Source organism: Suillus paluster (assembly GCF_016628075.1).
Source record: "Suillus paluster strain FC165 chromosome Unknown EDB91scaffold_128, whole genome shotgun sequence".
Classification (NCBI taxonomy): Eukaryota; Fungi; Basidiomycota; class Agaricomycetes; order Boletales; family Suillaceae; genus Suillus; species Suillus paluster.
The window spans coordinates 2,402-29,563 of record NW_024537688.1 but is presented as its reverse complement, the minus strand read 5'-3'; the positions used below and the strand labels follow the sequence as shown (position 1 = coordinate 29,563).

General features: G+C 48.5%; 7 protein-coding genes across 7 annotated transcripts; 5 read left to right on the top strand and 2 right to left on the bottom strand.

The window, feature by feature from the left end:
• Window positions 1–3,758: 3,758 nt before the first annotated feature.
• On the top strand, window positions 3,759–4,866 carry EDB91DRAFT_1087394 (uncharacterized protein; the record flags this gene model as incomplete). The annotated part of the gene is made up of 5 exons (XM_041316206.1): window positions 3,759–3,800; window positions 3,854–3,930; window positions 4,280–4,340; window positions 4,451–4,519; window positions 4,726–4,866. 5 exons carry the CDS (start codon window positions 3,759–3,761, stop codon window positions 4,864–4,866), a joined length of 390 nt encoding a protein of 129 aa, XP_041170559.1.
• Window positions 4,867–7,497: 2,631 nt separating this feature from the next.
• On the bottom strand, window positions 7,498–8,159 carry EDB91DRAFT_123486 (uncharacterized protein). The gene is made up of 4 exons (XM_041321254.1): window positions 8,016–8,159; window positions 7,767–7,959; window positions 7,564–7,713; window positions 7,498–7,499 (listed from the first exon to the last, which is right to left on the bottom strand). The coding sequence occupies exons 1-3, from the start codon at window positions 8,095–8,097 to the stop codon at window positions 7,686–7,688; spliced, it is 303 nt and encodes a 100-aa protein (XP_041170558.1). The 5' UTR covers window positions 8,098–8,159; the 3' UTR covers window positions 7,498–7,499; window positions 7,564–7,685.
• Window positions 8,160–8,316: 157 nt separating this feature from the next.
• Window positions 8,317–9,529, top strand: EDB91DRAFT_123426 (uncharacterized protein). The gene is made up of 5 exons (XM_041321189.1): window positions 8,317–8,748; window positions 8,847–8,906; window positions 8,955–9,005; window positions 9,075–9,331; window positions 9,399–9,529. Exons 1-5 carry the CDS (start codon window positions 8,560–8,562, stop codon window positions 9,418–9,420), a joined length of 579 nt encoding a protein of 192 aa, XP_041170557.1. The 5' UTR covers window positions 8,317–8,559; the 3' UTR covers window positions 9,421–9,529.
• Window positions 9,530–9,638: 109 nt separating this feature from the next.
• On the top strand, window positions 9,639–11,028 carry EDB91DRAFT_1062735 (glycoside hydrolase superfamily; the record flags this gene model as incomplete). The annotated part of the gene is made up of 6 exons (XM_041314549.1): window positions 9,639–9,951; window positions 9,999–10,101; window positions 10,153–10,210; window positions 10,268–10,672; window positions 10,732–10,809; window positions 10,864–11,028. 6 exons carry the CDS (start codon window positions 9,639–9,641, stop codon window positions 11,026–11,028), a joined length of 1,122 nt encoding a protein of 373 aa, XP_041170556.1.
• Window positions 11,029–12,567: 1,539 nt separating this feature from the next.
• On the bottom strand, window positions 12,568–13,540 carry EDB91DRAFT_1170392 (uncharacterized protein). Its single transcript, XM_041320175.1, has 4 exons — window positions 12,961–13,540; window positions 12,816–12,899; window positions 12,740–12,764; window positions 12,568–12,674 (listed from the first exon to the last, which is right to left on the bottom strand). The coding sequence occupies exon 1, from the start codon at window positions 13,278–13,280 to the stop codon at window positions 13,026–13,028; it is 255 nt and encodes an 84-aa protein (XP_041170555.1). The 5' UTR covers window positions 13,281–13,540; the 3' UTR covers window positions 12,568–12,674; window positions 12,740–12,764; window positions 12,816–12,899; window positions 12,961–13,025.
• A 1,530-nt stretch (window positions 13,541–15,070) lies between these two features.
• Window positions 15,071–16,372, top strand: EDB91DRAFT_1062715 (glycoside hydrolase family 17 protein; the record flags this gene model as incomplete). The annotated part of the gene is made up of 6 exons (XM_041314547.1): window positions 15,071–15,293; window positions 15,341–15,443; window positions 15,495–15,552; window positions 15,610–16,014; window positions 16,072–16,149; window positions 16,205–16,372. 6 exons carry the CDS (start codon window positions 15,071–15,073, stop codon window positions 16,370–16,372), a joined length of 1,035 nt encoding a protein of 344 aa, XP_041170554.1.
• Window positions 16,373–19,876: 3,504 nt separating this feature from the next.
• Window positions 19,877–21,350, top strand: EDB91DRAFT_1340036 (uncharacterized protein; the record flags this gene model as incomplete). Its single annotated transcript, XM_041325696.1, has 9 exons — window positions 19,877–19,966; window positions 20,021–20,197; window positions 20,246–20,323; window positions 20,387–20,467; window positions 20,532–20,594; window positions 20,653–20,871; window positions 20,920–20,970; window positions 21,024–21,219; window positions 21,275–21,350. Coding segments are annotated over 9 exons (1,029 nt in total), but the record flags the coding sequence as incomplete, so codon positions are not given.
• Between the last annotated feature and the right edge of the window lie 5,812 nt (window positions 21,351–27,162).

Below are 27,162 nucleotides of genomic sequence, written 5' to 3'. Positions count from 1 at the left end.
CTCTAAGAAGGCAATCGAGATCCCCTAGTGTTAATGCAATTACTGATCACTCCCCGGCATGGTGGGTTGTTCGGCAAGGACAAATGTGGTCTGCGTACCTCATGAGGGGACGGGACGGGAGAGAAGTAGCACGGGGCTAGCTGTGCGAAAAAAAAATGATATCAGTAATGCAATATTGAATCGGCTGTCTCTACAACAAGAATCAGCTGATTGCGGATAAGTGGGAAGCGTAATCAGACGAGATGACCAAACCAATCCTGGCAATTGCGTCCATTAACAGCCATTAAGATATTGACATGACAAACACAGATTTGATGTGTGCGAGGAAATCGGGCTTGATTCACCAGAAGAAGTGTAAGATGTCACCTGTAGAGGGTAATGCTTTTGACTCGTTGTTCTTTCCATGTGCAATTCCAGGAGGGTGGGAAGCTGACCTTGGGCAATACAGTACATAGTCCTAACCTCCTAGGTAGTCCGTTGATCAACCCCGGTGTGCGTTCCGAACTTCCAAAGGGGGTTAGGCAGTTGAGAGAAGTCGTGAATAAGTCTGAGTAGAAAAGCTGCCAATTAGTAATAACTCCAAATATATCATGTACATCATGGGCTCTTACAACAATTGCGCCCTGTTAAACAGCGCGGGCCAAGGTGGCGGGCGTGCCCACCCTCGCTCTTCCGTCTGGGTTTTTCTCCCCCTGTATGTTCTATCCACATCCGGGCGCTCCAAATTGCACCAAGAAACGACTTCCGAGACATGATCCAATGATTTGTATGGTATCCTGGGAGTGGTATCCTGGGAGTATTCTCTGGCATCAAGGAAGCTTTGCGGAGTAGTGCGCAGTTTGCTTCGACAGTCTTGCTGAAATAGACACCAGGGTACGAGGTCGGCAATACATGGATTATTGGATGGACAGACTAAGTAAGCACGCACATTTTGGTTCATATGAACTTGAAATACCAGTTTCATATCACATACATAAATGAAACAACCAACACTGTCAACATCGGTATCCATATTGATCATAGCTGATAGTATAAGGCCGCTCAACAGTGCACGATACTAGCAATCGATCGATGTTAGTGCGGAAATATTCGGGAGTAAATCAGCCAGCAAATTTTTACAGTAGTGGTCAAATATGGAACTAATTTGTCCTGATCGCAAGTTTGCTCGCTCTTGGAGTTAGCGACGATCGTTGAACGAGCGCTCGTCAAATGAATCGAAATATTTGTTTGGTCTACTACTTGTGCTGCGGTCCTTGATTTGATTGAGCGTAGTACTAGTACTTACGTGTGCAAAACGAGAGTCTAGAGAGGAAATGAAACGCGCCGCACGTGACCGCGCAACACTTTAACCTCTAGTATTAAGCATCACACAGATTTCACTAAGTTTGTAACCACTGTGACCAGAGCGCTGAGCGCTCATTACAAACCTTGACCACTCTTGAGGTTGTTGTTGTTTCCCGGGCGGTGCGCCCAGGCTATTCACTTCCCAGCAAAATCAGGTGAGTTTAGCAGCAGTAGTACTATTATGGCTTATCGTCCGCAGTAGTGTAGTCACAGGATACCACATTCTCTGAGATGGTGTCGCGACCACAGATTTAAATTCCCCCCGAGCGCTAACAGGATCGTAGTTGCAGTCCCTCACGCTCAGTACACTTTCTTCGTGGGCGTACATATCAGCCTCGTAGCATTCACCGCCCTGTTCCTACCTCAAACGTCTCGCTTACTCTGGCCAGCCGAACTAACGCTCACAGATCGACACAAATCCCACTTTCTGCATGCCCTGACAGACAGTCCTGTCATAACCTTCGTTTGCATTGTCGCAGGCCTCATGGTCCTCCAATTATGGTGGGCGGGGTGGATTAGGCAGTGGTGTTTACGTTTCGAGTAAGTATACTTCTCGCAGGACTTCCGATGATATCAAGGTGGATGTATATTTTGAACGGGGAACATTCTCGGTACGTCTCCTCGCATGTCTTTCGCACTTCACCATTCTTACCTGTCTCTCAGATATTAGCAGGAGCGGCTGTCGTCACGTTATGTGCAGCGTTAGTTTTCCACGCAATCATAATATTTTTGGCGCTCCTTCTGCCAGGTGATATAATTGACGTATTACACAAGACCTGTGCTAAACGCATGTAGAGTCACCTCCCTCGTACCCTCATGCAGGCGATCGTTCTAACACTACTATCCGCGTTCGAACCCGCCTATGTACTAGATTTCCCCGCCTTTCCTCCGATACTGGGTCTCTGATCAATAGAACTCGTTTGTTCGCTCAGTTTTCATAGGTCAAAATCTCTTACGTTTGACAACTTTGCCTGAAATTGTGCTAGCCCGCGACATTTGATAGAAAGAGCTTTGTTTTACCCGGCTGTCGGCACGCTACCTGGCTCGTGGCTCGGAGCTCTCCCACTCGGGATCAACCCTGGCACGTCTGTTCTGTTCATTATCTAACGAGGGATACGCTCATCATGCAAGCAAACCTAGCCGCTAACGCCTCCCTTTGGAGGGATTGCAGGCTATATAGTCGGGTCTCTCTTAGCGCTTTTCGTGGGCGCATTCGAGTAGCGAGCTGAGGAGAACGGCAGAATGCGACAATCAGAGAAGTCGAAGACCACCTGATGCGCCAATTTCTTCTATCTAAATTGTCATTCTAGATACGTAATCAATCCACTCTTCTGAAGACCAGCCCCTTCTATGCGCAGGAGAAGACTAACAATACTCGCCGCCGATGACGCGAAGATCACCGATAGACTGGGTGACGTAGTTGGGTAACTTACGCACCCATCAGGACAAGGAGCATTGCCTGACCGACGGCTTTCCTGAATAAAATACCAGCTTTCAAGCGATCTCCAACTATTGTCGTGCGTTTTGGATCGAACTTCACCCAGTCAGAAAGGCGCATTGACCAAAAGCACCACAAGCTCAGTGGAAACACTCAGTTGGGTTGAATCCCCGCTATCCTGCTTCTGCACGAAGCGGAGATCGCAACCCATTAACAGTCATATATGATGGTCATGACCCCGCAATGCCACTCGAAATACTCACGCTTTAATATCTCAACTTCATTCTGGAGGGATTGGGACTCGTAAGATTCAAAGCGGTGATAAGGATGCAGGATAGCGGCCCAACGTCTTGGGCCCTATCATTAAATTGTGTAGACCAGATACATGCGTCTGGTGCGTCTGTTACGCCTTTTGCGAACTCCCATGTCTTGACCTGACCTTACTGGTATCCGACTGTTGGAATGTCAGTAATGAAATATGGACCAGGAAACACCGCATGAATGACGTATATGACCAACATAGTATTCACATTGACGTTCACATCCTGGCGGCGATGGCTGCAAGCGCATTATATCCCTGGTGAAGCTAATGGGCTGAATACTCGAACTAGTGATGATGCTGACTTTCGCATGCAGTTCTATCGCATGGAGCTTCAGCAGGTTTCAAGGTCGTAGCGTATCCTACTATTCTACTATCAACGATTTTCTCTCACTCAGCTACTCAGCAGAATGTATTGTACAGTATCCAGTATGCTGATTGACGGCGTGTGGTTCTATCCAGAACCAGACAGAACACAGCTAAGATTACTGATAGACGCCTAGTACCCCCATCTATGGATGCGTTGAAAATGGCACATCTCTTGGGTTCGATCACCGCGCAGTAGGACGCCGTGTATCGTTAACGTGCATTCCATACTCATGACCGTCATAATTCGTGATCACTGTCACGGACGAAGAAAGGCGCCCCGTGACGATCATGCATCCACAGAACAACTTCTATGCCGTTATTGATGAACTGGTTGGTCTATCTGGCGTTGACGAATGCAGATTGCTAACAACGTGCAATGATAGAAAGTGAAGGTCATTGGCGACGATGAGGCCCAGGAGTTTAAGTTGATCGAGTATGAACCGGGGAGCGGCGAATTTGCGTGAGTGGTGATGGTCTTTTGTTTTAACATCGGTAACTGTTATTGAGAACTGGTCGTCTTCTTTGTCTGCAATATCCAGGTGAGTAACGAATCCTTTGTGCGGGTTCTTGATAATAACACGAACAGTCTCATCAGACCTTGTCTGGCTTTGCGTCCGACATTACCGCAGAACCAAGTTGCTTTACCTCCTCTTGAGACCTATTCAGACTATAAGAAGATGTACTGAATGTTCGTGTGGCGGGAATAAGCTGTTCCGGAAGGGAATGGCACCTAGTTGCTCAAGTTGTCTGTCGGTGAACGCTTGTATGATCATCCCACAGCTGTGATGTATGGAAGTTTTTTTTTCCAGTCGCTTGAACGACTGGACACTTGTCCAAATTCAAGCAACCGGAATTACACTTGCCCTCAAGGTGTTCGCGGGTAGATCACTTTGACGGTTGAAGGCTACAGATGCGAACAAAAGGACAACAACTGCAGATTTATCGACCTGGATAATCCGCGCTTTACGGACTCAAGACAGGTATACACACTGAGTAGATATGGCGACGATCACATTCTGGATCCACTCGCTATTGCAATCTGTAGAAAGGTGAGATTTGGATGGAATGACGGGCATGAAAAAACACTCCTGAGCGGCTCATCCGGGATGGGTTAACTCTCAATTCACTGTAGGCGTATCCATCCCGAGTGCGACAGATTACTACAGGACACCTCAGGGGACTACCAGTGATGCAAGTTTGGGTCCTGGGATAAGTCCTGTAGATCACAATTGAGTAATATGCAATGCGTGCGTAGAAATCTTGCAACATACGAGTGGTCGACTTCCAGCCGCACCGCACACGGCCGAACGAAGTTGTTGTACATATCGTTGAGCCGTCGCTCTCGATAGTGCGGGAGGTTGTTGTCTGTGGGGAAGTGATAGCGGCCACCACATAAAGTGGGACACGCGGGAATTGGAGCTACTAGTTCGTCATGTTGTATTTCGTTACTCGTAGAGTCTGGAGATCATCACCTATAGCCAAGCCAGCATGTAAACTGATATTGTACAATGTGTAGTCTCAGCGTGATCGTGTTCTATCACGATGTTAAGCTTACCAGGTTCACAAATCATCAACTGAGGAATGTTTAGTAGATCAAGCCTCTACTAAACGAATTCACTAAGTCCAGTGACAAAGTACTATGCACTCCCGATCGAAGTCCATCAAGCACGCCTGCGCATGCTCTCCTAAATGTGGTCAAGATTAAGAGGCCGAAAAACGGGCTTGTCTAGTTCCCATACAGTTAGCGATTGCAGGCGTTGGCGCTGACCGGTCGTAATCATCAGCATTGACGGACGCACCACTGAAAGAACTTCATTCCCAATGCTAAGGAATGCAGCGGGAGCATCTACGTGCGAAGGGAAGCAAGCATAGAAACCACAGGATGGAGGTAAAATAAAGAGGGTGCTATGGCTCATTGATGCAGAGTTCCGAATAGGACTACGAGTGCAAAGATGAAGATCCAACAAGATACCTACAAAAGTTGTTAGCATAATTGACCGAATGCGAGGTGCAACGTACACAGAACACGGGGTCAATCGTCCGGTGTTTGCTACCAAGACGATAATAGGCAAAGAACCACCAAGAAGCAAGGCACTTGTTCTGAAGTAAAAAAGGACGGTTAGTGGCAACAGGATCATCCGTCTTTCTGTGGGTGAACGTTAGTGCCATACGGCCCTGATTCTTAGATTCGTAACTAGCCCATCTATTTATGAGGCAAGCCGTCAATAGACGGGCTGGTCACGAGTCTACCTGATTCTGGGGAAAGAAAATCAATGAATGTTTCGCCATTTTTGAGTGGCTTAATACAGTCCACGACCGCCGTATCGTTAGCCAGTGGCCGAACATCACACATGCAGTCGACGTGGATGGAGTCCATGTGCCGTGGGACGAATAAACCACCCGAATTATCCCTGCCAAAATATTAAAAGATATCACCGCGAGATCGTCAAAGATGCCTCGAAATAGATGTTTCATGCTCTCGATTAGCTTGAGCTCCCTTTTGGCTACTTCGCAACGGCTTGCGAATCGGGGTGACAAACTGCGGATTGGTGAGTTATGTCAAGAAAGGACCGTCAAAAATCAGTAAAATTGATAATGATTCCACTGTTGTCGGCGGGTAGGAGTAGTGACATGAACACGAAGTGCCGCAGGGGGATACAACGGTGCCCCGAATGATTGTAGAATATATTTTCCATAGAAGTAGGGGTGTTCTGCTGGGGAGGTATAAGCCAGATAGGTCGAGGAGAAGACCAGCGATGTTCGATGGTATCGGTGTATCGCAACTTACGATCACACGATCGAACATCACTGATCTTCTCATATCAAGTGTGCTGAAACGATCCTAAATCATTATTATTGACCACCAACTCCTTGAAAGACGTTGATCAATGTACGCCACATTGATGACGGATTGAGGGGAGTTACATACCATGCCAAAGACCATATCACCCCCATTACCAAAACTTCAGAAGGATGATGATAAAATGAGACTATGTATGGCTGACAATATTAATGGCGATGTACATGCGATGACAACGGGGCGCAGGCTTCTCCCGTAGACGTAGTTCACGAATGAATAAGGAGGTGCCCTGTGAGAGGAATCTGCGAGCGGCTGGTCGTCACTGGTCAGTCAGCATCATTCTGATACTAAAATTCCGTTCCGAGACTGAGTTTTGAAAAAACGGAAGGAGACAAGCTGATTAGTCCTTGTTGCGAACTGGCATCGACCTTGCTTCACAGGGCGATATTTTGTTCCATGCCAAATTGCCAAAAGACCTTGCTTCACAAGGTAGACCTTAGGAGATCTTAGGTGGCAACCTGCTGGCATGCGGATATCATCTGTTCGAAAGGGGATTTCAGGTGGATATATTCTTCCTACATCACCATAAAAGAATGGTAGAGTTCTGCCCACAACACTAGGCCCGGTACATCAGTAATACCATTGCTCTCCTACCTGAGCATCTAAAGTGAATATCTGTGAATTCCGACGCGTCAGAGATTACTCACATGTGGTAGAAATCTGTTGGCGTTGCAGATATCATCTATTCGAAACGGGATTTCAGGTGGGTAGGTTCTTCCTACATCACCATATTCAGCACATGAAAGCAAAGCGTCTTCCTACTGCCCCCTTCAGATTTGTTTGACCCCAGATCACGTCCTCATAAACAATGCGTTTATTCTTTGTCCTCGCCGTTACTGCTGCTTTGACTACATCCATATCTGCCAGTGACCCTGACAGTGATCTCAGCGGCTGTCCTATCGTTTGCACGAATGCAAAACAGTGCGCGAGCTGCGTTCCGGGGCGTTATAAATGCGTGAGTATGAGTAATTTTCGTCCTGGATTTAACCACACGACTCACCGGCGTGGTAGGCCCTCTTTACATGTGAATGAGTGGGTGGCATGTCGCGACAGTGAACTACAGTGAGTCGTGTTTCTGGCACGACACATGAGCTACTAGTAGTTTTTTGCTGAGTTGATTAACGTGTTTGCTTCTGAACAAATTTTACTGTTGCTCGAGCAATGGAGATCTTGGAATAGAGGAAGAGGAAATCTCAAACACTTGAATACATAGAATATGACTGAAGTACTTACGACGCAGTTTTGTAGTCTCGTTGTAAGCTTGAACACTCGCTTTTAAATGGCGCATTTGTTACTGAATAGCGTTCAGCTAATTCGCAAGCTTTATTGCAAGCTTTGGTGCAGTGGATGTGCTATCATCGTGCGTTTCGGATAGATTTCACCCTGTTAGAGAGCAAATTAACGCAACGCACTGAAAGTTCAGAGGAAACACTTACTTGGCTTGAATACAATCCAACATCGTCTTTGCAGGTTCTCCGATACTTATCAAATCTGTCTCCAGCGCAAAGCGCAATGGGGCGCTGATGGCTCCAGCTCCAGGCTGGAAAATATCCGCGCTCGGGAATGTGCTCTCTCCATTGCCAGTAACCAGAAACTGGCAGCCGGTTCGTGTGAGGTATTGGAATGCTTCTGATAGCTTGGTATAATTTACTACGCTGAGGTCTAAGCCACAAAATACTGCTTGCCATTGGACGTCTGGGTCGAGTGAGAAATTTGATAGTGAGAATGGTTCAAGGGTGCAGTCTCCTGTGTCCTGAACTCGTGCATGAGTGCATTGTGGGTATCATATGCCGCAGACTCGGAGTGTCTGCGTATCACTGTTCCGCCAAGTACTGTTCATCCCTTTTATATTTTACATAATACACCATTGACAACCTCTTCAGATTAAGACTCAGCCATGTTCCCCAACTTACTAGATGAATCCTCCTCGGAAGAAGCTCTTGGGGTGGCTGAGGCGAAGCCGTGGACAGGGGAGCCAGTGAAATCGAGGTATTACCCGTTGTACTTACAATGTCGATGTCTCTTCCGCCTTCGAAGAACGGATCTCGCAGTGGACTCTCCATGTTAGTTCCCAAAATTTTGGGCAAGATGTTCAATCGTTCCACTTGAAACGTTCGACAGCCTCCAAACACTGAACCTGCAGCTGCAAGTTCCAGTGCACAGGATTTGCTACCCGTTCAGACAACCTAGGTATATGCCATTCTTGACATGGTTCATGATTGCTACTAAATGCCGCAGGGTCCTTCACCATTCACTGCTCACACTACCGAACCAAAACCCGACCAGCCTTCCAATTCAAGCAATGGAAAGATAAAACTGTTGTATTTGGAAACGCTCTTGTCTCTACTAAGTTCTGTCATCAGGCCGAACAACTTGACCCAAGATTGGTCAATGAAAGAATCGCCGATGCCACCAAAGGTGTGGCAGGCATCAAAGATGTCTCAGGAATGGTCAAAAATACTACTTCAGGAACCAACAACCTACAATTCATTCCTGATACGATCGACACGTTCAAGTTCTCCGCGATTCTTGGACCCTTGAAGGCGTTCAACTCCGTTGCTAACGGGCTTGCAGATGTAAGGGCATCTATATTGATTTTATACGCGACTAATCTCCGTGGATAGGTCCATCCTTATGCAAATGTGGCATTGATTATATTTACCTGCGCGTCTAAGGTGCGCTCGTTTCCGTATCCTCACCTTCACATTACTAAGAATGGCTGGTGGCGGATGATTCTCGATCAGGCAGACCGCGATAATGATGTCTCTCATTTGCTCCCGAAGATGTCTGAAGTCTATCCTTTCATCGCGGAAGAGGAGGCGTTGGGCAACATTCCATCCATGCCAGCAATATATGGGAAGGGAGCGAGACAAACGCTAGAGTACGCCGATTTCATCGCTCATAACTCTGAGACTGTGAGATCCTACTACTGCGCCAACGAAGAGATAACGAGGAGTGAGGATCAAGTTGCCGTCAACATCACGTGGAACAGAACATCTCAGTAAGAGTCCTTTCGGTGTGAATATCGTGAGGGTGTTCTTTGTTTGCTCAGAGATCCTGGATTGCAGGAACTGTGTCACTTCCTCGTGATAATAGGGTACATGAAACTCGAATCATTCCTTCTTGTGAACCGCGGCAGGCTTCATTTGGCTTCATCTTTTGTGCCTATAAATACAGCTCAAGCGAGCATAATGACTTGCTCTTCCAGCGGTGGTTCCGCATACCCTTGAGCTTTCAGCTTTCCAAGGTTTAACGCGAACGTTCAACCATATCCATCCATCTTCCAACGACGCACTCTTTCCTACGATATGACACACACACTAAGTGCACTGGGGTTTCTGCTCCTTTTATATCTGGACCTAGTTTCTGCACACCACGTTTCTCGAAGCTGCGATCCCCATAGCAGTGGGTCTGGCAATAACTCCACCGGCCAGCCGTTGTCCGGCGTCAGTGCTGGGGGTGGTGCGCCTCCCGCCAACAGTACCGACACTAGCTTCTCGTCGTGTTTCCCGTCTGCAGATTTCAAGATGCCGTCTAGTATTCCCAGCTCGACCGATAATTGGTGGTGTTCACCAGATACCGAGTATGCATTCCTTGGATTCAGTTATGAGGTCACTGCTTGTGCGATCATCCTTCCTCCTGAGATCCATGAACTGATGTAACTTCAGGCCAATCTGCAAGCAAGCTTAAGAGTGACTTTGCTGACATCAAGAACACCTTTGGATCGAGATATGTCCGCCTTTATGGTGCTTGCGACAGTGACGGTTTCTAGTACTTTATTTTCAGTTTTGGTGATTCTCGAACTGACCGGTTTTTTCTCAGCGATGATATCGTTGACGCTGCATGGGAAGCAGGTCTAGGCGTTCACGCTCTGATCTGGGTAAGACTTTTCAAATTGAACTGGTGGTCGTCATTGTAACAGCTTTGTGGCTCATAGTTCGGATTCGATGGAGGCGATCAGTGGATGGCTCGCCGTGACTCGCTGGTTTATTCGCTTACTAGCAACCCCAAGGCCAAGTTCGTCACTCGGGGTGTTCAATTTGGTTCTGAGCCACTGTTCGATAACGTACTGCCGCATTCAGAGCTCGCATCCCAGGTCTCGTCTTTGAAATCCACGCTCCTTGGCGTCGGCATCCCTGTTACTGTCAGCGAACTTGCATATGGATACCAGGAGCGTGGCGGGGCTCAAGATGTCCTCGATGCTATCGACTTTATCAATGTCCACATGCTTCCTTTTTTCTCGACTAATGCAACCAATGGTTCTGCTGCATGGCCGCTCGTTGAAACTGACATGAACTGGTTTATTCAACATGGTGATGGCAAGAAGATGTATTTTGACGAGGTGTGTCTGTCATAGTCGGATGCGTTTATTTTTATGTGCTAAGGCTCCCTACTTCACAGAACGGCTGGCCCTCCGTTACTTCACCTAACGTTCAGCCAAATAGCGCTCTTGCTGAGGCCTCAGTGCCTAGCGAGAAGGTCGGTTGAAGCATGAGATTTGATGTCTTCGCTAGTCTGATGAACTTGATGCAGGGCTACTTCACTATGCTTGATAGGCATTGCAAAGATCTGAAACAGGGCCCTCAAGGTGGTATCGGTTGGTTCGCTCATATCTACAGCGACAACCAGGAGCCTGGTTACGGCATCTACAACACGACAGGGCAAAAGAAATTTTTCAACGCCAACCCCAAGGGGTGAGCAGGACAAAGATTCAGAGATCCTAACACGGACGTTCACATACCTTTACCATGTTTGTTCGGTTCTGGGGAACTTTTGTCTAACTTGATATAGTCTATATGACCTCTTGGGAAGATATGCTTGTGCCACACAACCGAACGAAATTGATGTGCATATCGTTGATTCGTTGCTCTCGGTAGTACAGGAAAGTGATAGCCGCCACTACATAGATTGTGGGGAATTAGAACTACCAGCTCATCATGTTGTATTTCGTTACTTGAAGTTACGCGTAGAGTCTGGAGATAATCACCAGCTATAGCCAAGCCAGCATGCAAACTGATGCTGTACAATTTGCAGTCCTTGCGTGATTGTGTTCTATCACGACGTTAGGCTTACCAGGTTCGCTCACCGAGTAATTTGTAGATCAAGTGGTGACTACCCCCCTTCACCAAACAAAGCAGTATCCATCCCTGAATGAATTCGCTAAGTCCAGTGACAAGGTATGCACTCCTAATCGAAGTCCACCAAGCACGCCCGTCGCCAGCGCATGCTCTCCCAGATGTGGTCAAGATTGAGAAGCCGAAAAACGAACCTGTCTAGTTCCCAAACAGTTAGCGAACCACCAGCACTGAAAGAACCTCATTCCCCGAATGGAGCGGAAGCATGTACGTCTCAGGGAAAGCAAGCGTAGAAACAGGATGGAGGTAAAATAAAGAGGGTGCTATGGCTCATTGATGCAGAATTCCGAACAAGACCAACGAGCGCGAAGTTGAAGACGCAACGAGATATCTACAAAAGTCGTTAGCGTAATTGACTGAATACGAGGTGCTAACATACCCAGAAGACAGGGTCAATCGTCTGGCGTTTGCTACGAAAACGATCATAAGCAGAAAAACGCCGAGAAGTGAGGTTCTTGCTCTGAGATCGCACAAAAAGGTCCGTCAGTAGCAACAGTATCATCCGTCTTTCCGGGGGTGAACGTTAGTGCCTGATTCTGGGGAAAGATAATCACCGATGGTTCGCCATTCTGAAATGACTTGATACAGTCCAGGACAGTCGTATCGCTAGCCAGTGGCCGAACAACATCGGAAGGTTCGGGAAAACCTGCAGCCGACATGGATGAAGTCCATGTGCCTCCAGATTCTAGAAAGAAATATATATATACACTTGCCAAAATATTGAATGACTTATCGTCAAGACTCAAGGATACCTCAAAATAGATGGTTCTCGTTGTATATTAGCTTGGGCTCCCTTTCGGCTTCTTCGTAACGTTTTGCGAATCCGGGTGTGTCATGTCAAAAAACGACCGTCAAAGGCAGCAAAGTTGATGACGATTTAACCGGTATCGACAGGTGGGAGCAGCGACGACGTGAATGCGAAGTGCCACAAAGGTACTCCGAATATTTGATTGTGGAATACCTTTTCCAGTAGAAGTAGATGTGTTCTGCTGGGGATGCATAAGCCAGATAGCTTGACGAAAAGACCGGAGATGTTCGATGGTATAGTTGTATCACAACGTACAACATACGATAGAACATCACTGATCTTCTCATACCAAGTGTACTGAAGCAATCATAAACCATGTTCATCGAGGGCCAACTCCTTGAAAGACGCGATCTGCCAATGCAAGCTCTCGGGCATGGATCAGCGCAGAATGATCTAATCACCTACAGTCCCAGAAAATGATGATCAATATGTGCCACGTTGATGACGGATTGGGGGAGTTACATACTATGCCAAAGACTCAGTCACCAAAACTTGAGAAGGATGGTGATCAGCATGTTAGAATGAGATTGTGTATGACTGACAATATTAATGGCGACGTCATGCGATGGCAATGGGGCGCAGGCTTCTGCCGTAGACGCGGTTCACGAATACATCAGAAGGTGCTCCTGCAAGGTTATAGCATCAGCGTTCTGTACACCCCTTCAGCTGCGTCGGCTGCGAACGCGCCTGTTGGAGGAACTCGTCTTGCGTTAGTTGTCATATTGGAGAGTGAGTCCCAGTTGAAATGACCTTCAAGCAGAACGAGATGTAGCAGTACTTAGTTCGTACACTGCGTCAGGAACTCCAGACTGAAGCATTGTATGAAGAAGTGATGCTTGGTGAATGGTTAATATTGGAGTTTGATTGAACAGGGGGAGAATAAGTAAGTACTGATACAAGGTGCAGCGGTCGAGGGGGACGCCGTGCACTTCCAGTCGTGGCAAGACCTGATATAGTAGTGCACCATGCTCGGGTGGGATGACGAAGAGAAGGCTGAGGCAGGTCATGGCAGGGATATGGAGCTGGATGAGAAGTTGTGGAGGAAGAAATTGGTGTATGTCGAAAAAACGATACTTAATTAATTAATGGATAGTTAATACTTACTGGACTCTGGAGGGTAAGGGAGGAATTTCGCGTACGTCCAAGAAACGATACCTAATGGGTGGAGGGTAACTGGTATAAGGTTGAGGTATCCTCCAATTGGGCCTTGAATCGTTCGACTAACGCTGAGAAGGTCGATGGGCGTCGCTGTACATCGTTGGCGCTGTATTCAAGGCAATAAATGTTCACGTTGGACGACATCTTCAACGTCGGCGCGTCACGAACCAAACATGCACAAATAAAGGCGGGCGCAAGCAACGACATCAAACTTTGCAAATGATCAATGACGAGTCGGCCCCATTATTTAAATGTGTTTTGTGCACATGTGCAGATACGCGGAAGAACAAGCATTTACCCTGCGTGCTATCCGCTACCCTCCTCGTATTTTTACACCATTGGAAACCTCTTTAGAGACTCGGCCGTATTCTCAAACTTACTAGGTGAACCCTCCTCGGAAGAAGCTCTTGGGGTGGCTGGGGCGCAATTGACAGTGGAGAGGGGAGCCAGTGAAACCCAGGTACCTAACATTGTACTTACATCGACTGATTGTGTGCTGGGTTGGCTCCCGAATGCTTTGCCAAGGCGACTAACCGTTCCGCTCGAAACGCCCGACAGTCTCCAAACCCGGAACCCGCGTCTGCAAGTTTTAGCGCACAGGATCTCATACCCGCTCAGATAGCCCAGGTGTGTACAACTCTATGTTCCATGATTGCCACTAACTGCCGCCAGGATCCCCCACCACCTGCCGCTTCCACTCCCGAACCGAATCCTGACCACTCTTCCAATTCAGTCATTGTAGAGGTAAGTTCGACCATCGTACATTCTTATCTCTCTCTTTTTATAATGTACTACCTTCCGTCACCAGCCCTAACAACTCGGCCAGAAGTTCTTGAATGAAAGAATCGCCGATGCCACCAAATGTGTAGCAGGCACCAAAAATGTCTCAGGAATGATCGAAAATACTGCTTCAGCAATCAACAACCTACAGTCCATTCTTGATGCGATTGTCACGTTCTCCGCGACTCTTGGACCCTTGAAGGCATTCAACTTTGTCGCTACCGAGCTCGCAGATACTAAGGGCGTCTATATCTATTTTGTACATGGCTGATCTTCGGGGATAAGTAGGTTCATCTTTATGCAAAGGTGACATAAGTATATTTACCTGCGCATCTAAGGTGCGCCTCCGTATCCTCACCTTTTTGTACGTCACTGATCTTCGGGGATAAGTAGGTCCATCCTTATGCCAAGGTGGCATCGAGTATATTTACCTGCGTATCTATGTAAGGTGCGCTTGTTTCCATATCCTCACCTTTACAGGTTACTAACAATGTTTGGTGGCAGATGCATTCTAGATGACGCGACAATCGCTGGAGTGCGCTGATTTCATTACTCATTACTCTGAGATAACGAGCGCCTGTGAGTCGATCCCACTACTGCACCAACGAAGAAATAACGAGTGAGGGTTAAGTTGCCGTCAACATTACGTGGCACCGAATATCTCGGTAAGAAGTCTGGGGTTCTTCAGGTATGAATGTCGTGAGGGTATTCTTTGTTCGCTCAGCGGCAAGTCACCTCCGAGCGATAACATCAAACAAGGTACATGAAAGTCGAACCACTCATTCTTGTCAAGGTTGAACGTGAGCCTCACGTTCAACCATACCCATACATCTTTCAACGACGCACTCTTTACTACAATATGGCACACACGCCAAGTGCACTGGGGTTTCTGCTCCTTTTGTATCTGAACCTAGTTTCTGCAGGTAGACCCACTGGCCAGCTATTTTCCAGCCCCGACACCACGTGTTTCCCGTCTGCAGGTTTCAAGATGCCGTCTAGTATTCCCAGCTCGACCGATAATTGGTGGTGTTCGCCAGATACCGAGTATGCATTCCTTGGATTCAGTTATGAGGTCACTGCTTGTGCGATCATCCTTCCTCCTGAGATCCATGAACTGATGTAACTTCAGGCCAATCTGCAAGCAAGCTCAAGAGTGACTTCGCTGACATGAAGAACACCTTTGGATCGAGATATGTCCGCCTTTATGGCGCTTGCGACAGCAACGATTTCTAGTACTTCATTCTCAGTTCTAATGGTTCTCGAGCTGACCGGTTTTTTCTCAGTGATGATATCGTTGACGCTGCATGGGATGCAGGTCTAGGCGTTCACGCTCTGATCTGGGTAAGACTTTTCAAATTGAACTGATGGTCGTCATTGTAACAGCTTTGTGGCTCATAGTTCGGATTCAATGGAGGCAATCAGTGGATGGCTCGCCGTGACTCGCTGGTTTATTCGCTTACTAGCAACCCCAAGGCCAAGTTCGTCACTCGGGGTGTTCAATTTGGTTCTGAGCCACTGTTCGATAACGTACTGCCGCATTCAGAGCTCGCATCCCAGGTCTCGTCTTTGAAATCCTCGCTCCTTAGCGTCGGCATCCCTGTTACTGTCAGCGAACTTGCATATGGATACCAGGAGCGTGGCGGGGCTCAAGATGTCCTCGATGCTATCGACTTTATCAATGTCCACATGCTTCCTTTTTTCTCAGTCAACGCAACTAATGGTTATTCTGCATGGCCGCTCGTTGAAACTGACATGAACTGGTTTATTCAACATGGCGGTGGCAAGAAGATGTATTTTGACGAGGTATGTCTGTCATAGTTGGATACATTTATTTTTGTGCTAAGGCTCCCTACTTCACAGAACGGCTGGCCCTCCGTTACTTCACCTAGCGTTCAGCCTAATAGCGTTAATGCTCTGGCCTCAGTGCCTAGCGAGCAGGTCAGTCGAAGCATGAGATTCTATTGTCTTCGCTAGTCTGATGACCCCGACGCAGGGCTACTTTACTGTGCTTGATAGGCATTGCGAAGATCTGAAACAGGGCCCTCAAGGTGGTATCGGTTGGTTCGCTCATATCTACAGCGACAGCCAGGAGGTTGGTTACGGCATCTACAATACGGCGGGGCAGAGGAAATTCGCCTTCAACCCTCGTACGTGTTGCTAGACTAAGTGAGTATTCCCTCACCTCAGACATTTGGACATCCGTTTATACATCTATGTCTTTTGCTATATGGTACAGAGCAAGGGGTGAGCGAAACAAAAAATTCAACATCGACCCCAAGGGGTGAGCAGGATAAAAATTCCGGAATCCTAACACGAACGTTCACCTACCTTGTTATATGACTTTTTGTCTAACTTGACGTAGTATGCGTATACTTATCTGAACATGACCTCTTGGGAAGATAAGCTTGTATAGGACTTACCTGTCTGCGCATGCGTAGAATTTGGTGCTAAAATGCCAAAGAGGTTTTAGCGCTTTCCTGCTTTGGGTATCGTCTTCCTTCATCACGTCAGTAATAGCGTTGATAATAATTCCTCAGAGGGCTCATTAGAATAAAGGTCTTACACTGCTATCCCGATGTTTGTCGTGCTATGGGGTAGACACGATATTTACTACCACATCCGACATGTCCACGTCCCTATCATTTCTGGAATTTCGACTGATTCTGAAACGCGACATCCAGGTCTTCATGGGAACAGACGCATAAAAAATGCAGCTATCTATGCATGTTTCGACGATGGGTGCGTTTCTTCACCTCTGCTTACTCCCTCTAACAAAACGCCATGATCATCTTTAGGCTCGTGACCAGCCTGGCTTGTACTACATTGGATGAATCCTCAATATCTCAAAGAGCGCGTGTAGGCAGAATGGTTACGAGTCTAGATCATCTTTCCATACATAGATATGCTGATCTATTGTATTTCGGTTTCATTTTCAGCAATACAACGGTTCTGACATGTGTTTCGCCACGAAAGCCATAGAATAAGTACTAGGTCCAAGGCTCCAAGTACGATCGCTCCTTCTCATTGGCGCGCCAGCTCAACACGTACGACTTTCGCTCTGGCGCTGAACCGCACGCCGAATATCTGTACAGTTTCATTGCTGATACATGGTCAGATGCCTGCAAGCAAAAGTTTTCTAGGTGAGTACCTGGGAAATCATGTGGATAATGAACTAGACACGAGCTAAATATCCTGCACAGCATAACTTACACCAGCAATATCCTGGCTCGCTGGTTTGGCTCGATGTATTCGACGATAGTCCTCTGCATCCAGTGCCCCCACGTAACCAAACACGTGCGACAGGCGTGCAAATCCAGGTGACATTCAGTGACATTCAGGTTCAATGATAAAGTTCCGCATGTTGCAAAGATATTAATCAGCGCTTGCGGATGAATCAGCCTTGCTTTCAAGTTACTTACTCGATGAACTGAGACATTCTCCTCGACAATAGCACCGGGAGTGGCTGAGACGAAGTCACTCAGGTCATCGTCTGGCAGAGAAGAACACTATCCAGGAAGAACGTCCATCCTCTGGTCGCATTGTGAAGATAGGTTCGAGCAAAGGAGTCCCGAAGGATTTTTTTCTCTATTTTGATAATGTACTAATGTCCATCATCAGGTCGGAATCACTCGAAGTGATATTCGTGAATCAAATAATCGTGGATGCTGCTAATAGTATCACATGCACCAGCCCGCTCCCAAAAATCGCTCACAGCGCTCAAATATTGTACGATGTGACCGGGATGTTGTCCGCAATTTTCAGCCCCCCTCAGGCGTTTAACTGTCACCGACAGAATTACAGATGTACAGGTGTTCATCTCGATTCCACACGCGAAGCCCCCCCCGAAAAAAAAGAAACAAAAGAAAAAGAGTTCAAATCTGTCACCGACCGAATTGAAGATGGAATTTATCTCGATTTCATGTGGCTAAGCGCCATGCACACACAGGTCCATCCCTATGCGAACGACGCCTCGAGTATCTTAATTTCCGTACCTTGATGACAGAAGAAGGGTGTACGATGCGGAAAGCACCGAGACATTAAGTGCTTCTCACGGAGAGCACAAACTCTGTTCAGTTCGTCCCAACCTCGCCGGATGGAAACCAGATGACAACGCCCTTCAGGTGTCAGGCCTGAAGTTTCTCAACCACCGACGCTTCAAAGTACGTTCTCACCAGCGCGACTCATGCTCCTTACTTTGCCTCCACCCCTTCGCAATTAATTCGTATATGGCACGCTATGGCACATATGTCTGGAGCTGGATGCTGTGCCGTATATGTCACGACTTGGGCGGATACATAACATAACCAATCGAAGTACGACTTGAATTGCAAATTATACATTGTGTACAATACAAGGTCGTGTTATTCCTGGATCGAAATCGTTTACTCCTACTTGTTCGATGTTGTTGAAGGGAAAAACTTGTTGTCCTAGAGTCGTGTGTTGAGAATACCGAAATGGAAAATAGACGACACGACGGGAGAAAGTTCCTAGTCCATACCTCGGCTGCAGAACTTAGTGGAAGGTCTAGGCAGTGGCAAACGAGGTCAAAGATAGTAAAGACGCGCTTGCTCACTGACGGAATCGTTCGAAAACAAAGATAGGTGATATTTTCAGAGTTGTAGTTACTCCTGCTCGCGAACGAGACCAAGGCTCGAGGTCCAAAGTCGTTTCTGGTGGAGCTGGCACTGAGAGATCTGGGGAACTCGTACATCTCTCCCTATGATGGTTGGAAGGGGGAGGCTGCACCATCGGAGTGGTAGAACATGGCGTCTTCAGGGTGATGGAAAGGGTAGCTGGGATGGGGCGTGACGCAGCCGACACCAATACCTGCACCACCAGGAGGGAGGCTGCATCCTGGGACATACTCCCGCCATGATCAAGAGGGTGACTGCGGGATCTTGTTCTGCGAGAGGAGCGTTCCGCCGCCGAATGACAGATCGAGGTCAAATTTCCAGTGAGTCGAATATATTTGATCATCGGCGACGGCGTTGCAGAAGAGGAGCATCCTGAGGGGTGCACTCGTGGCAGCGCCCGGTGGTGAATAAGGAAACTATTGAACCCGACTTGATTTGTCCAACTGAAGTTTTATGTGATTAGTGACATGGCAAAAGACGACTCACGCGGTCGCGATCGCCATTAATATTCCAGTATCACTGGCTGTCGGGGTTCCAGTCGTGGTAGGACTGGATGTAGTATTTTGTACACTGCTGATGGGAAATGAAGAAGAGGAGTCGGAAGTTGGGGACCATGTGGTGTATGACGAAGATTCATCGAAGAATAGATGAACAGAGGGTGATCTTTGAGAACCAAGCATGTACAAATAAAGGCGGGTACTTGATCATGGTTGGCGCAACGGTTACTTACTGGTCGGCTGGGCATGGCGGTGAATGAGCTTCATCCTTTCAAGTCTGCGACTTGTGAAGTTTGAACACCAGTGCTTCTGATTACAACCACCAACGGGCTGCAGGGCTGTCTTCGACCATACTAATCGATGAACTAATAGTTCGGCCCAATGATTGTGATGCATTAATGATAATGAGTGCTTCCAAACACGTTATGTAAATATCATCTGCTGGCAGGCGCTTGTCAATCTTGTATCCCATCCACCATCCTCCTCGTCCCTTTTGCGCCTAGAGACCTCGTTGATCTTAGCCGTGCTTTCTTGATGAAGAAACAGCTCTCGCGATTGCTGGGGCGAAGCCACTCAAACCCTCATTTGCGAGTGGAGCCTGAGAGCGGACCCGGGGAAGTTGGGGTATTGAACATTGCACTTACATCTATTTGGTTGTGTGTAATGATGTCGTTCTAGGTCTCCTCTCTCCAGCCTTCCGCGGATGATTCTTGCAGAAAACCTCCAGGGTCTGTTCGCAAGTTCCTGGGCAAGGTGACCAATCGTTCCACTCGAAGCGCTCAACAGCCTCCAAACATCGAACCCGCGGCTGCAAGTCTCAGCGCACAGGATCTCCTGCCTCCTCATGCAACCCAGGTATGTGTAACTTCTGACATATTTCATGATTGCTACTGACTGCTGCAGGATCCTTCACTACGCACCGCTGCCACTCCCACTCCCGAATCAAATCTTGACCAGTCTTCTAATCCAGGCATTGCAAAGGTAAGTTCCACCATCAATATTGTTGTCTATCCCTTTCGACGCTGTACTAATGTCCATATTCAGAAACAACTTAACCCGAACTTTGAGAATGAAAGAATCGACGATTCCAGCTTACAGAATCTCCTACCCACTCAGACAACTCAGGTAGACGCAATCTCGACTCTGGGAATACCTTGTGTCCGATCATCATTGCTTACTGTTGCGGCAGGGTCATTCACCGTTCACCGTGGCACCCACTCCCGAACAGGTTTCCGATGCACGCGCTGCGAACGTAAGTCCCACTCTTGTAGATCGGAACACTATTGCCTATCTGTTAATAATGTGCTAAGTTCCGTCATGAGGTCAAACAACTTGATCCGAAGTTTGTAAATGAAAAAATCGGTGATGCCTCCAAAAATATGGAAGGCATGAAAAACGTCTCAGGAATGGCCCAAAATATAGCTTCAGCATCAGACAACCTACAATCCATTCCAGATACCATCGACACGTTCTCCGCGATTCTTCAACCATTGAAGAAGTTCAACGATGTTGCTGTCTGGCTTGCGGATGTACGGGCATCTATCTCGATTTTGTAACTGACTGACCTTGTTGCTTAGGTCCATCCCTATGCAAAAGTGGCGTTGAGCATATTCACCTTCGCATCGAAGGTGCACTTGGTTCCATATTCTCACCTTCGCAGGTTATTGATATCTGGTGACAGATGATCATCGCTCAGGCAGACCGCGATGCTGCTGTGTCTGGTCTGCTCCAGAAGATATCGGAGATCTATGCTTTCATGACGCAAGACGAAGCATTGGCCGAACTTGAATCGATGGTAGGAATATACGGAAAGATAGCGCGACAGACGCTGGAGTGCGCCGATTTCATCACCCATTACTCTGAGACAAAGAGCGCCTGTGAGTCGATTGCACTACTGCATCGCCTATCGCTCAACATTGTCTCTTCGCGCAGGGGTAAGACTTGGCAAAAACATCGTCAGCGAAACAGATGCCAAGATTCAGAGTTTCAGCGAGGCTCTCGATAGTCTCATGCAGCAGTTCAGAGATCAAGCGATTCGTGACGCTGTGATCACCATTCACCGTGCTGGTAAGAGTCGACTTCAATACACTCTGAATCTTCGCTGACGTTTGGCGACGTGTTGCCTAGGGGAGGATCTGGACCTCAGCGGGATGATGTGTGCTGATGGTGCTGGTTTCAATACTTCCAAGCGTTGTCTCCCAGGCACTCGAGAGGACATTCTGTCCGAGATCAAGTCCTGGATCTGTAGCACGGAGAAGGACGTGCCGTCCATCTTCTGGTTGTCCGGCACCGCAGGGAAAGGCAAATCAGCTATCGCTCATACAATAGCCAACTGGTCTAGTGAGCAGGGGGGTCTGGGAGCCTGCTTCTGCTTCGATCGCACACGAGGAGCAGACTTTCGCCACGAGAAAATATTCACCACGATCGCTCGCGATTTGGCCAGGTGTGATCCTACCGTGCGGCGAACGCTGGCGCGTGCGATTCACGATCGCAACGAACTCAAGGACACCACGGACATTGCAAGGCAATGGCAGGAGCTAGTCATTGGACCAGTCGGGAAGGCCTCCAAAGTCATCACTACTCCCGTGCTGATAGTCATCGAGGCATTGGACGAGAGTGGCACAAAGGCCTCCCGAGAACAAATCCTTCGTCTGCTCGCTGGCAAACTGAACACCTCTTCCAAACTCCCTGAAAATTTCCGTATTCTCGTCACGTCCCGCCCACTCGAAGATATCAATAATGTCCTCCACACCGCATCGCATGTTCGTCATGTCTCCTTGGATGATATCTCTCCCGTGACGACAGAGCATGACATCCAGTTGTATATCTCAAACAGACTGGAAGATCTGCGTCATATATTCAATGATGCGCACTTCAAGACGCTCGCCGAGAAATCTGATGGCCTGTTCGAATGGGCTCGTCTTGCCTGCGAGTATATCAGTGACACGAACACAGTGGGCCCAGATCTGATGGACCTTTTCGAAGCTGTAATCGGAACTGCATCTGAAAAAGGAACACCTCTGTTGGATGCCATGTATAGACTGATCTTAGCAGACACCATGCCAGAGGGTCAGCGCGAGAGAGCCATCCCCATATTTCGGTCTGTTATGGGGCAAATCCTCGCATCATTGGAACCGCTTCCCGTCGCTGCGTTGAATGCGGTTCGTCAGGATTTTCCTGATGGGCGCGGCCGTTACAAATTGGAGCGGGTTATTCGGCCGCTGAGCTCGCTTCTCACCGGGACCACAGATTCTCATACTTCCATACGCCCCCTCCACGCATCTTTCTACGACTTCCTCACAGATGAGTCACGGAGCCACGACTTCTTCGTCGACATCTCATTGGTACAGAACGATCTTGCCTTGGCCTCGCTCCGGGTCATGGAGCGCGGGCTTCGATTCAACATATGCTCCTTGGAAAGTTCTTACCTGGCCAATTCCGCTGTCGCTGACTTGGAGAGACGAGTGAAGGAGTCCATACCGGCCGAGCTATCATACTCGTGTCGATTCTGGGGGACGCATGTGGCAGCCACATCTTTTGAACCATCACTCGCTAAGGAAATCGAAGCTCTCTTCGACGGAGAGCGGCTCCTTTGGTGGTTGGAAGCACTGTCTCTGATGAAAAGCGTCGGCGGGTCGGTGGTGTGCCTCTTGTCCATCGCAGACTGGTTTGCGGTGCGTAGTTCGAGCTCGTTCTTAGACTCACTAGATTCTAACGAGTAATTATAGGGCCATACCAAGTATACCCACACCGGCGATGCTGCTAGGGACGCCTTGCGCTTCGTTCGAACATTCGCAGCCACGATCTTACATAGCACTCCACATTTATATTTGTCCGCTCTGCCATTCGCTCCAACGCAGTCGATGATATTTCGCAAGTTCGCCGCAAAGTTCCCTTGCACGCCCCGCATTGTTGCTGGCTATGTCGTAAAATGGCCTCAGATGGAAAAGATACTCCATGGGCGTGACGCGGTTTCGTCGATTGCACAGTCGCCAGACGGAAAACGCATTGTCGGTGGTTTATATGACGGAACGATCCAGGTGTGGGACACGGAGACTGGGGAGGCATTGTGCGCCACTCTCCAAGGCCATACTGAATGTGTTACGTCCGTTGCATTCTCGCCGGATGGAAATCGCATCGTATCAGGTTCATGTGACATGACAGTCCGAGTGTGGGATGCGGCAACTGGCAAGGCATTGAGTGCCCCTCTCCGAGGACATACTGGTTGGGTTTTGTCTGTCGCAGTCTCACGCGATGGGAAACACATTGTGTCTGGTTCATATGATGGGACGGTTCGGGTGTGGGATGCGGAGGGTGGCGAGCCAATGGGTGTACCCCTAGAAGGGCACACTGAGTCTGTTGAGTGTGTCGCAATATCGCTGGATGGGACGCGCATCGTGTCTGGCTCATCGGACACGACAATCCGGGTGTGGGATATGGGGACTCGCGAAGCGTTGGGTCCCCCTCTCCAAGGCCACACTGAGTCCGTTCACTCTGTCGCAATCTCGCCTGATTGTACTCGCATTATATCTGGCTCTGGTGATAAGACCGTCCGAGTGTGGGATATGGAGACTGGCACGGCACTAGGCGCCCTCTCCAAGGCCACACTGGCCTCATTTCATCTATCGCAATCTCGTCGGATGGCAATCGCATCGTGTCTGGTTCACATGACCTGACAATCCGCGTGTGGCATGCAGAGACTGGCAAGGCATTAGGTGCCCCTCTCCAAGGCCACACTAGCTCTGTATTGTCTGTCGCAATCTCGCCGGATGGAAATCGCATAGTGTCCGGCTCATATGACAAGACAATTCGGGTGTGGGATGCGGACACAAGTATTAGCGGGGCATTGGGTGCTGCTCTCCAAGGCCACACTGACTCCATCAACTCTGTCGCAGTCTCACCAGATGGACATCAAATCGTGTCTGGCTCATCCGACAAGAGTGTTCGGGTGTGGGATTTGCAAACTGGCGAGGCATTAGGTGCCCCTCTCCAAGGGCACACTAGCTCTGTTCAGTCGGTCGCAATCTCGTCAGATAAGCATCACATTGTATCTGGTTCATTTGACACGACAATCCGGGTGTGGAATTTAGAAACTGGAGAGGCATCATGTGCACCTCTCCAAGGCCACACTGACTTGGTTCGGTCCGTCGCGATCTCGCGGGATGGGAAACACGTCATATCTGGTTCAGATGACGAGACAATTCGGGTGTGGAATATAGAAACTGGAGAGGCGTCAGGAGCCCCTCTCCGAGGTCACAATGACTATATCATGTCTGTCGCAATCTCACCCAGTGGAAATTGCATTGTGTCTAGTTCATTCGACAAGACAATCCGGGTATGGGACATGGAGACTGGCGAGGCATCCGGTACCCCTCTCCAAGAGGTTGACTGGATTTGGTCTGTTGCAATGTCGCCGGATGGGCAACGCATTGTGTCTGGGTTACATGACATGACCATCCGAGTGTGGAATATCAACACTCGCGAAACATTGGGTGACTCGCTCCGAGGCCACACTGGAGTTATTTCGTCTGTCGCAATCTCGCAGGATGGGAAACACATTGTCTCTGGTTCAGATGACAAGACCATCCGAGTCTGGGATATGGAGACCGGCAAGTCGTTGAGTGCCCCTCTTGGAGGACACACTGGCTCTGTTATGTCTGTTGCGATTTCTTCCGATGGCAACTGCATTGTGTCTGGTTCATATGACCGGACCATTCGGGTGTGGGACCTAGAATTTCTCAACCGGGACCAACCCTTGAAAGTGCCGCCAATTCGTTTTTCATCCAACCCAACACATGCTCTTCATTCCGCCTCATCCTTCCTCCCACATTCCTCCACACCACTAGCAGCCTCTCTTGCTCCAAACGAGGAAGGCTGGGTTGTCGGTCCCGACGGACGGCTTCTCCTCTGGATCCCACTCAACTTTCACCCGGTGATGTATGCCCCAGGCAACACGCTGGTGATACCCAATCACGCCTCGCAGTTCGATCTAAGTAGTCTCGCGCACGGCACGTCATGGCACAAGTGTCGGGAACAGAAGACTGCCCTGTCTTCGTGATTATACAATATCCCTTGGTTCGTGCACAACTACCGGGACTTTACGCATTATATGTTCACTATTTCTCGATCCATGGCCTTCACTTACGCTACTTCCGCTCTGTTCTACTTCAACGAGTGCCCCTTCTCTTACAAAAGGATTTCATTCACGACTCCGCTCTCATGAAACATTGAATATTTGCTACCCGCATTGCCATCGTACAATCTGATCGTTACTAGACTGCCCACCGTGCAAGTTAGAATTCAAACAGGGCTTTGACAATTGACATTTGCAAGGGCGGTCATCCAGCGGTTTGGGAGCACGAGGTCACTACGAGCGTGGATGAGTGTGTGAAGGTTCGTTGACAGTAGTAGTTGTACAGAATGTCAATTGGACTGGACGGCAACACATTGACATGATGTAATCTAGATGGTCTGCACGTGGAATCGTGCTTACATTCAAATACACATGTTTCGGGCTGGCGGTTGACGTTGATCCCTGGAAGTCCGAGATGACGAACATATCGATAGGTAGAAATATATGTTCTTCGCGCATCCGTTCCAAGTGGTTGTTGGTGGCGTGGATAACGGTATGATGGTAGATCAGTTCAGGGATTCAGGAGTAGATGAGCGTTAGGCGTCAGGAACCGCCTACACAAGTAATAGTTCCAGGCGAACCAACTAGAGGGAAGATTGTCGATCTTGTGTCATGACACAAGTGGGGGGGGGGCAGACACAGGGGGTCCCGCCGAAGTCGCTGTTGCAAGACACGCGCCCAGATGGTCAAAAAAAAGATGTGCAATTGTGTACATGTGAGTCATACTCGCGCGTGTGAGGACTACCGGAATGTATACAAAGGCCATCCCTAGGCTGTCACTATAGCCACGGTCCAAGAATAATGATAAACTCAGACAATCGGTAACGTCCAAGTGCCCTCGTGATATCTGCTAAACGAATGAAGTATTGGCCAAGATGTTCGAACAACACCACCCACCATGTACAATATCTCTCGCAGTACAAACAAACGTCCATATCTCCAAGCTTCATTTGATTCCTAGCAGGCATATCCGAACCCAGCATCTCCTATGCAACTGTGGGGACGCGTTTGTTGGTACCCGCGACCCACCCGCTCAGCACATCAGTCAGAGACTTTGGGAGCTATACCCAATATCAAGCGGGGTAAGACTCGAGCTCCGGGCGGCGGGAGGGGTCGAAGATCTCCCAGCAGAATATGGACTCGAGCTCCTCCCTGTAACAAGACTCGACATCCGCATGCGCGGTGAGTGAGACGCGCTGCACGCGACCGCGTATCATCCTAGTCTGGGGCTGGAGGAGGTGTGGTAGGGCTGGCATTCGTCCTGCCATGTAGAGTAGACCACCCACATGATTTTGGGCCTGCGCAGTCTAAATTGTGAGCAAGCTTAATGGGTTATATGATTACATACCTTGAGCAGATTCTTTAGGTCGTTTGGGGCAACCACTTGACCGAGTCCCGAGGATTGTGGTCCTGGATATTGAATCATATCGATAAACAGTAATTCGGCAAAATCCGGTGAGTTCAGTTGGGCGGAGTTACATCGCTTTGATCTGATTTTTGTACTGAAGTAAGTAGCCGCTGGTGATATGCATGCACATCGTATGAGCTAACACGTCTACTCATTCAGAAATGCCCGCGAGAAAGCAACTGCCAACAAGACCGTAGTTTCTTTTACAGACGAGCCCCAACACGCATTCTTCCCATATGCCCAATACACTTCTGTCATAGGTGTGCACAGCAGCCTCAT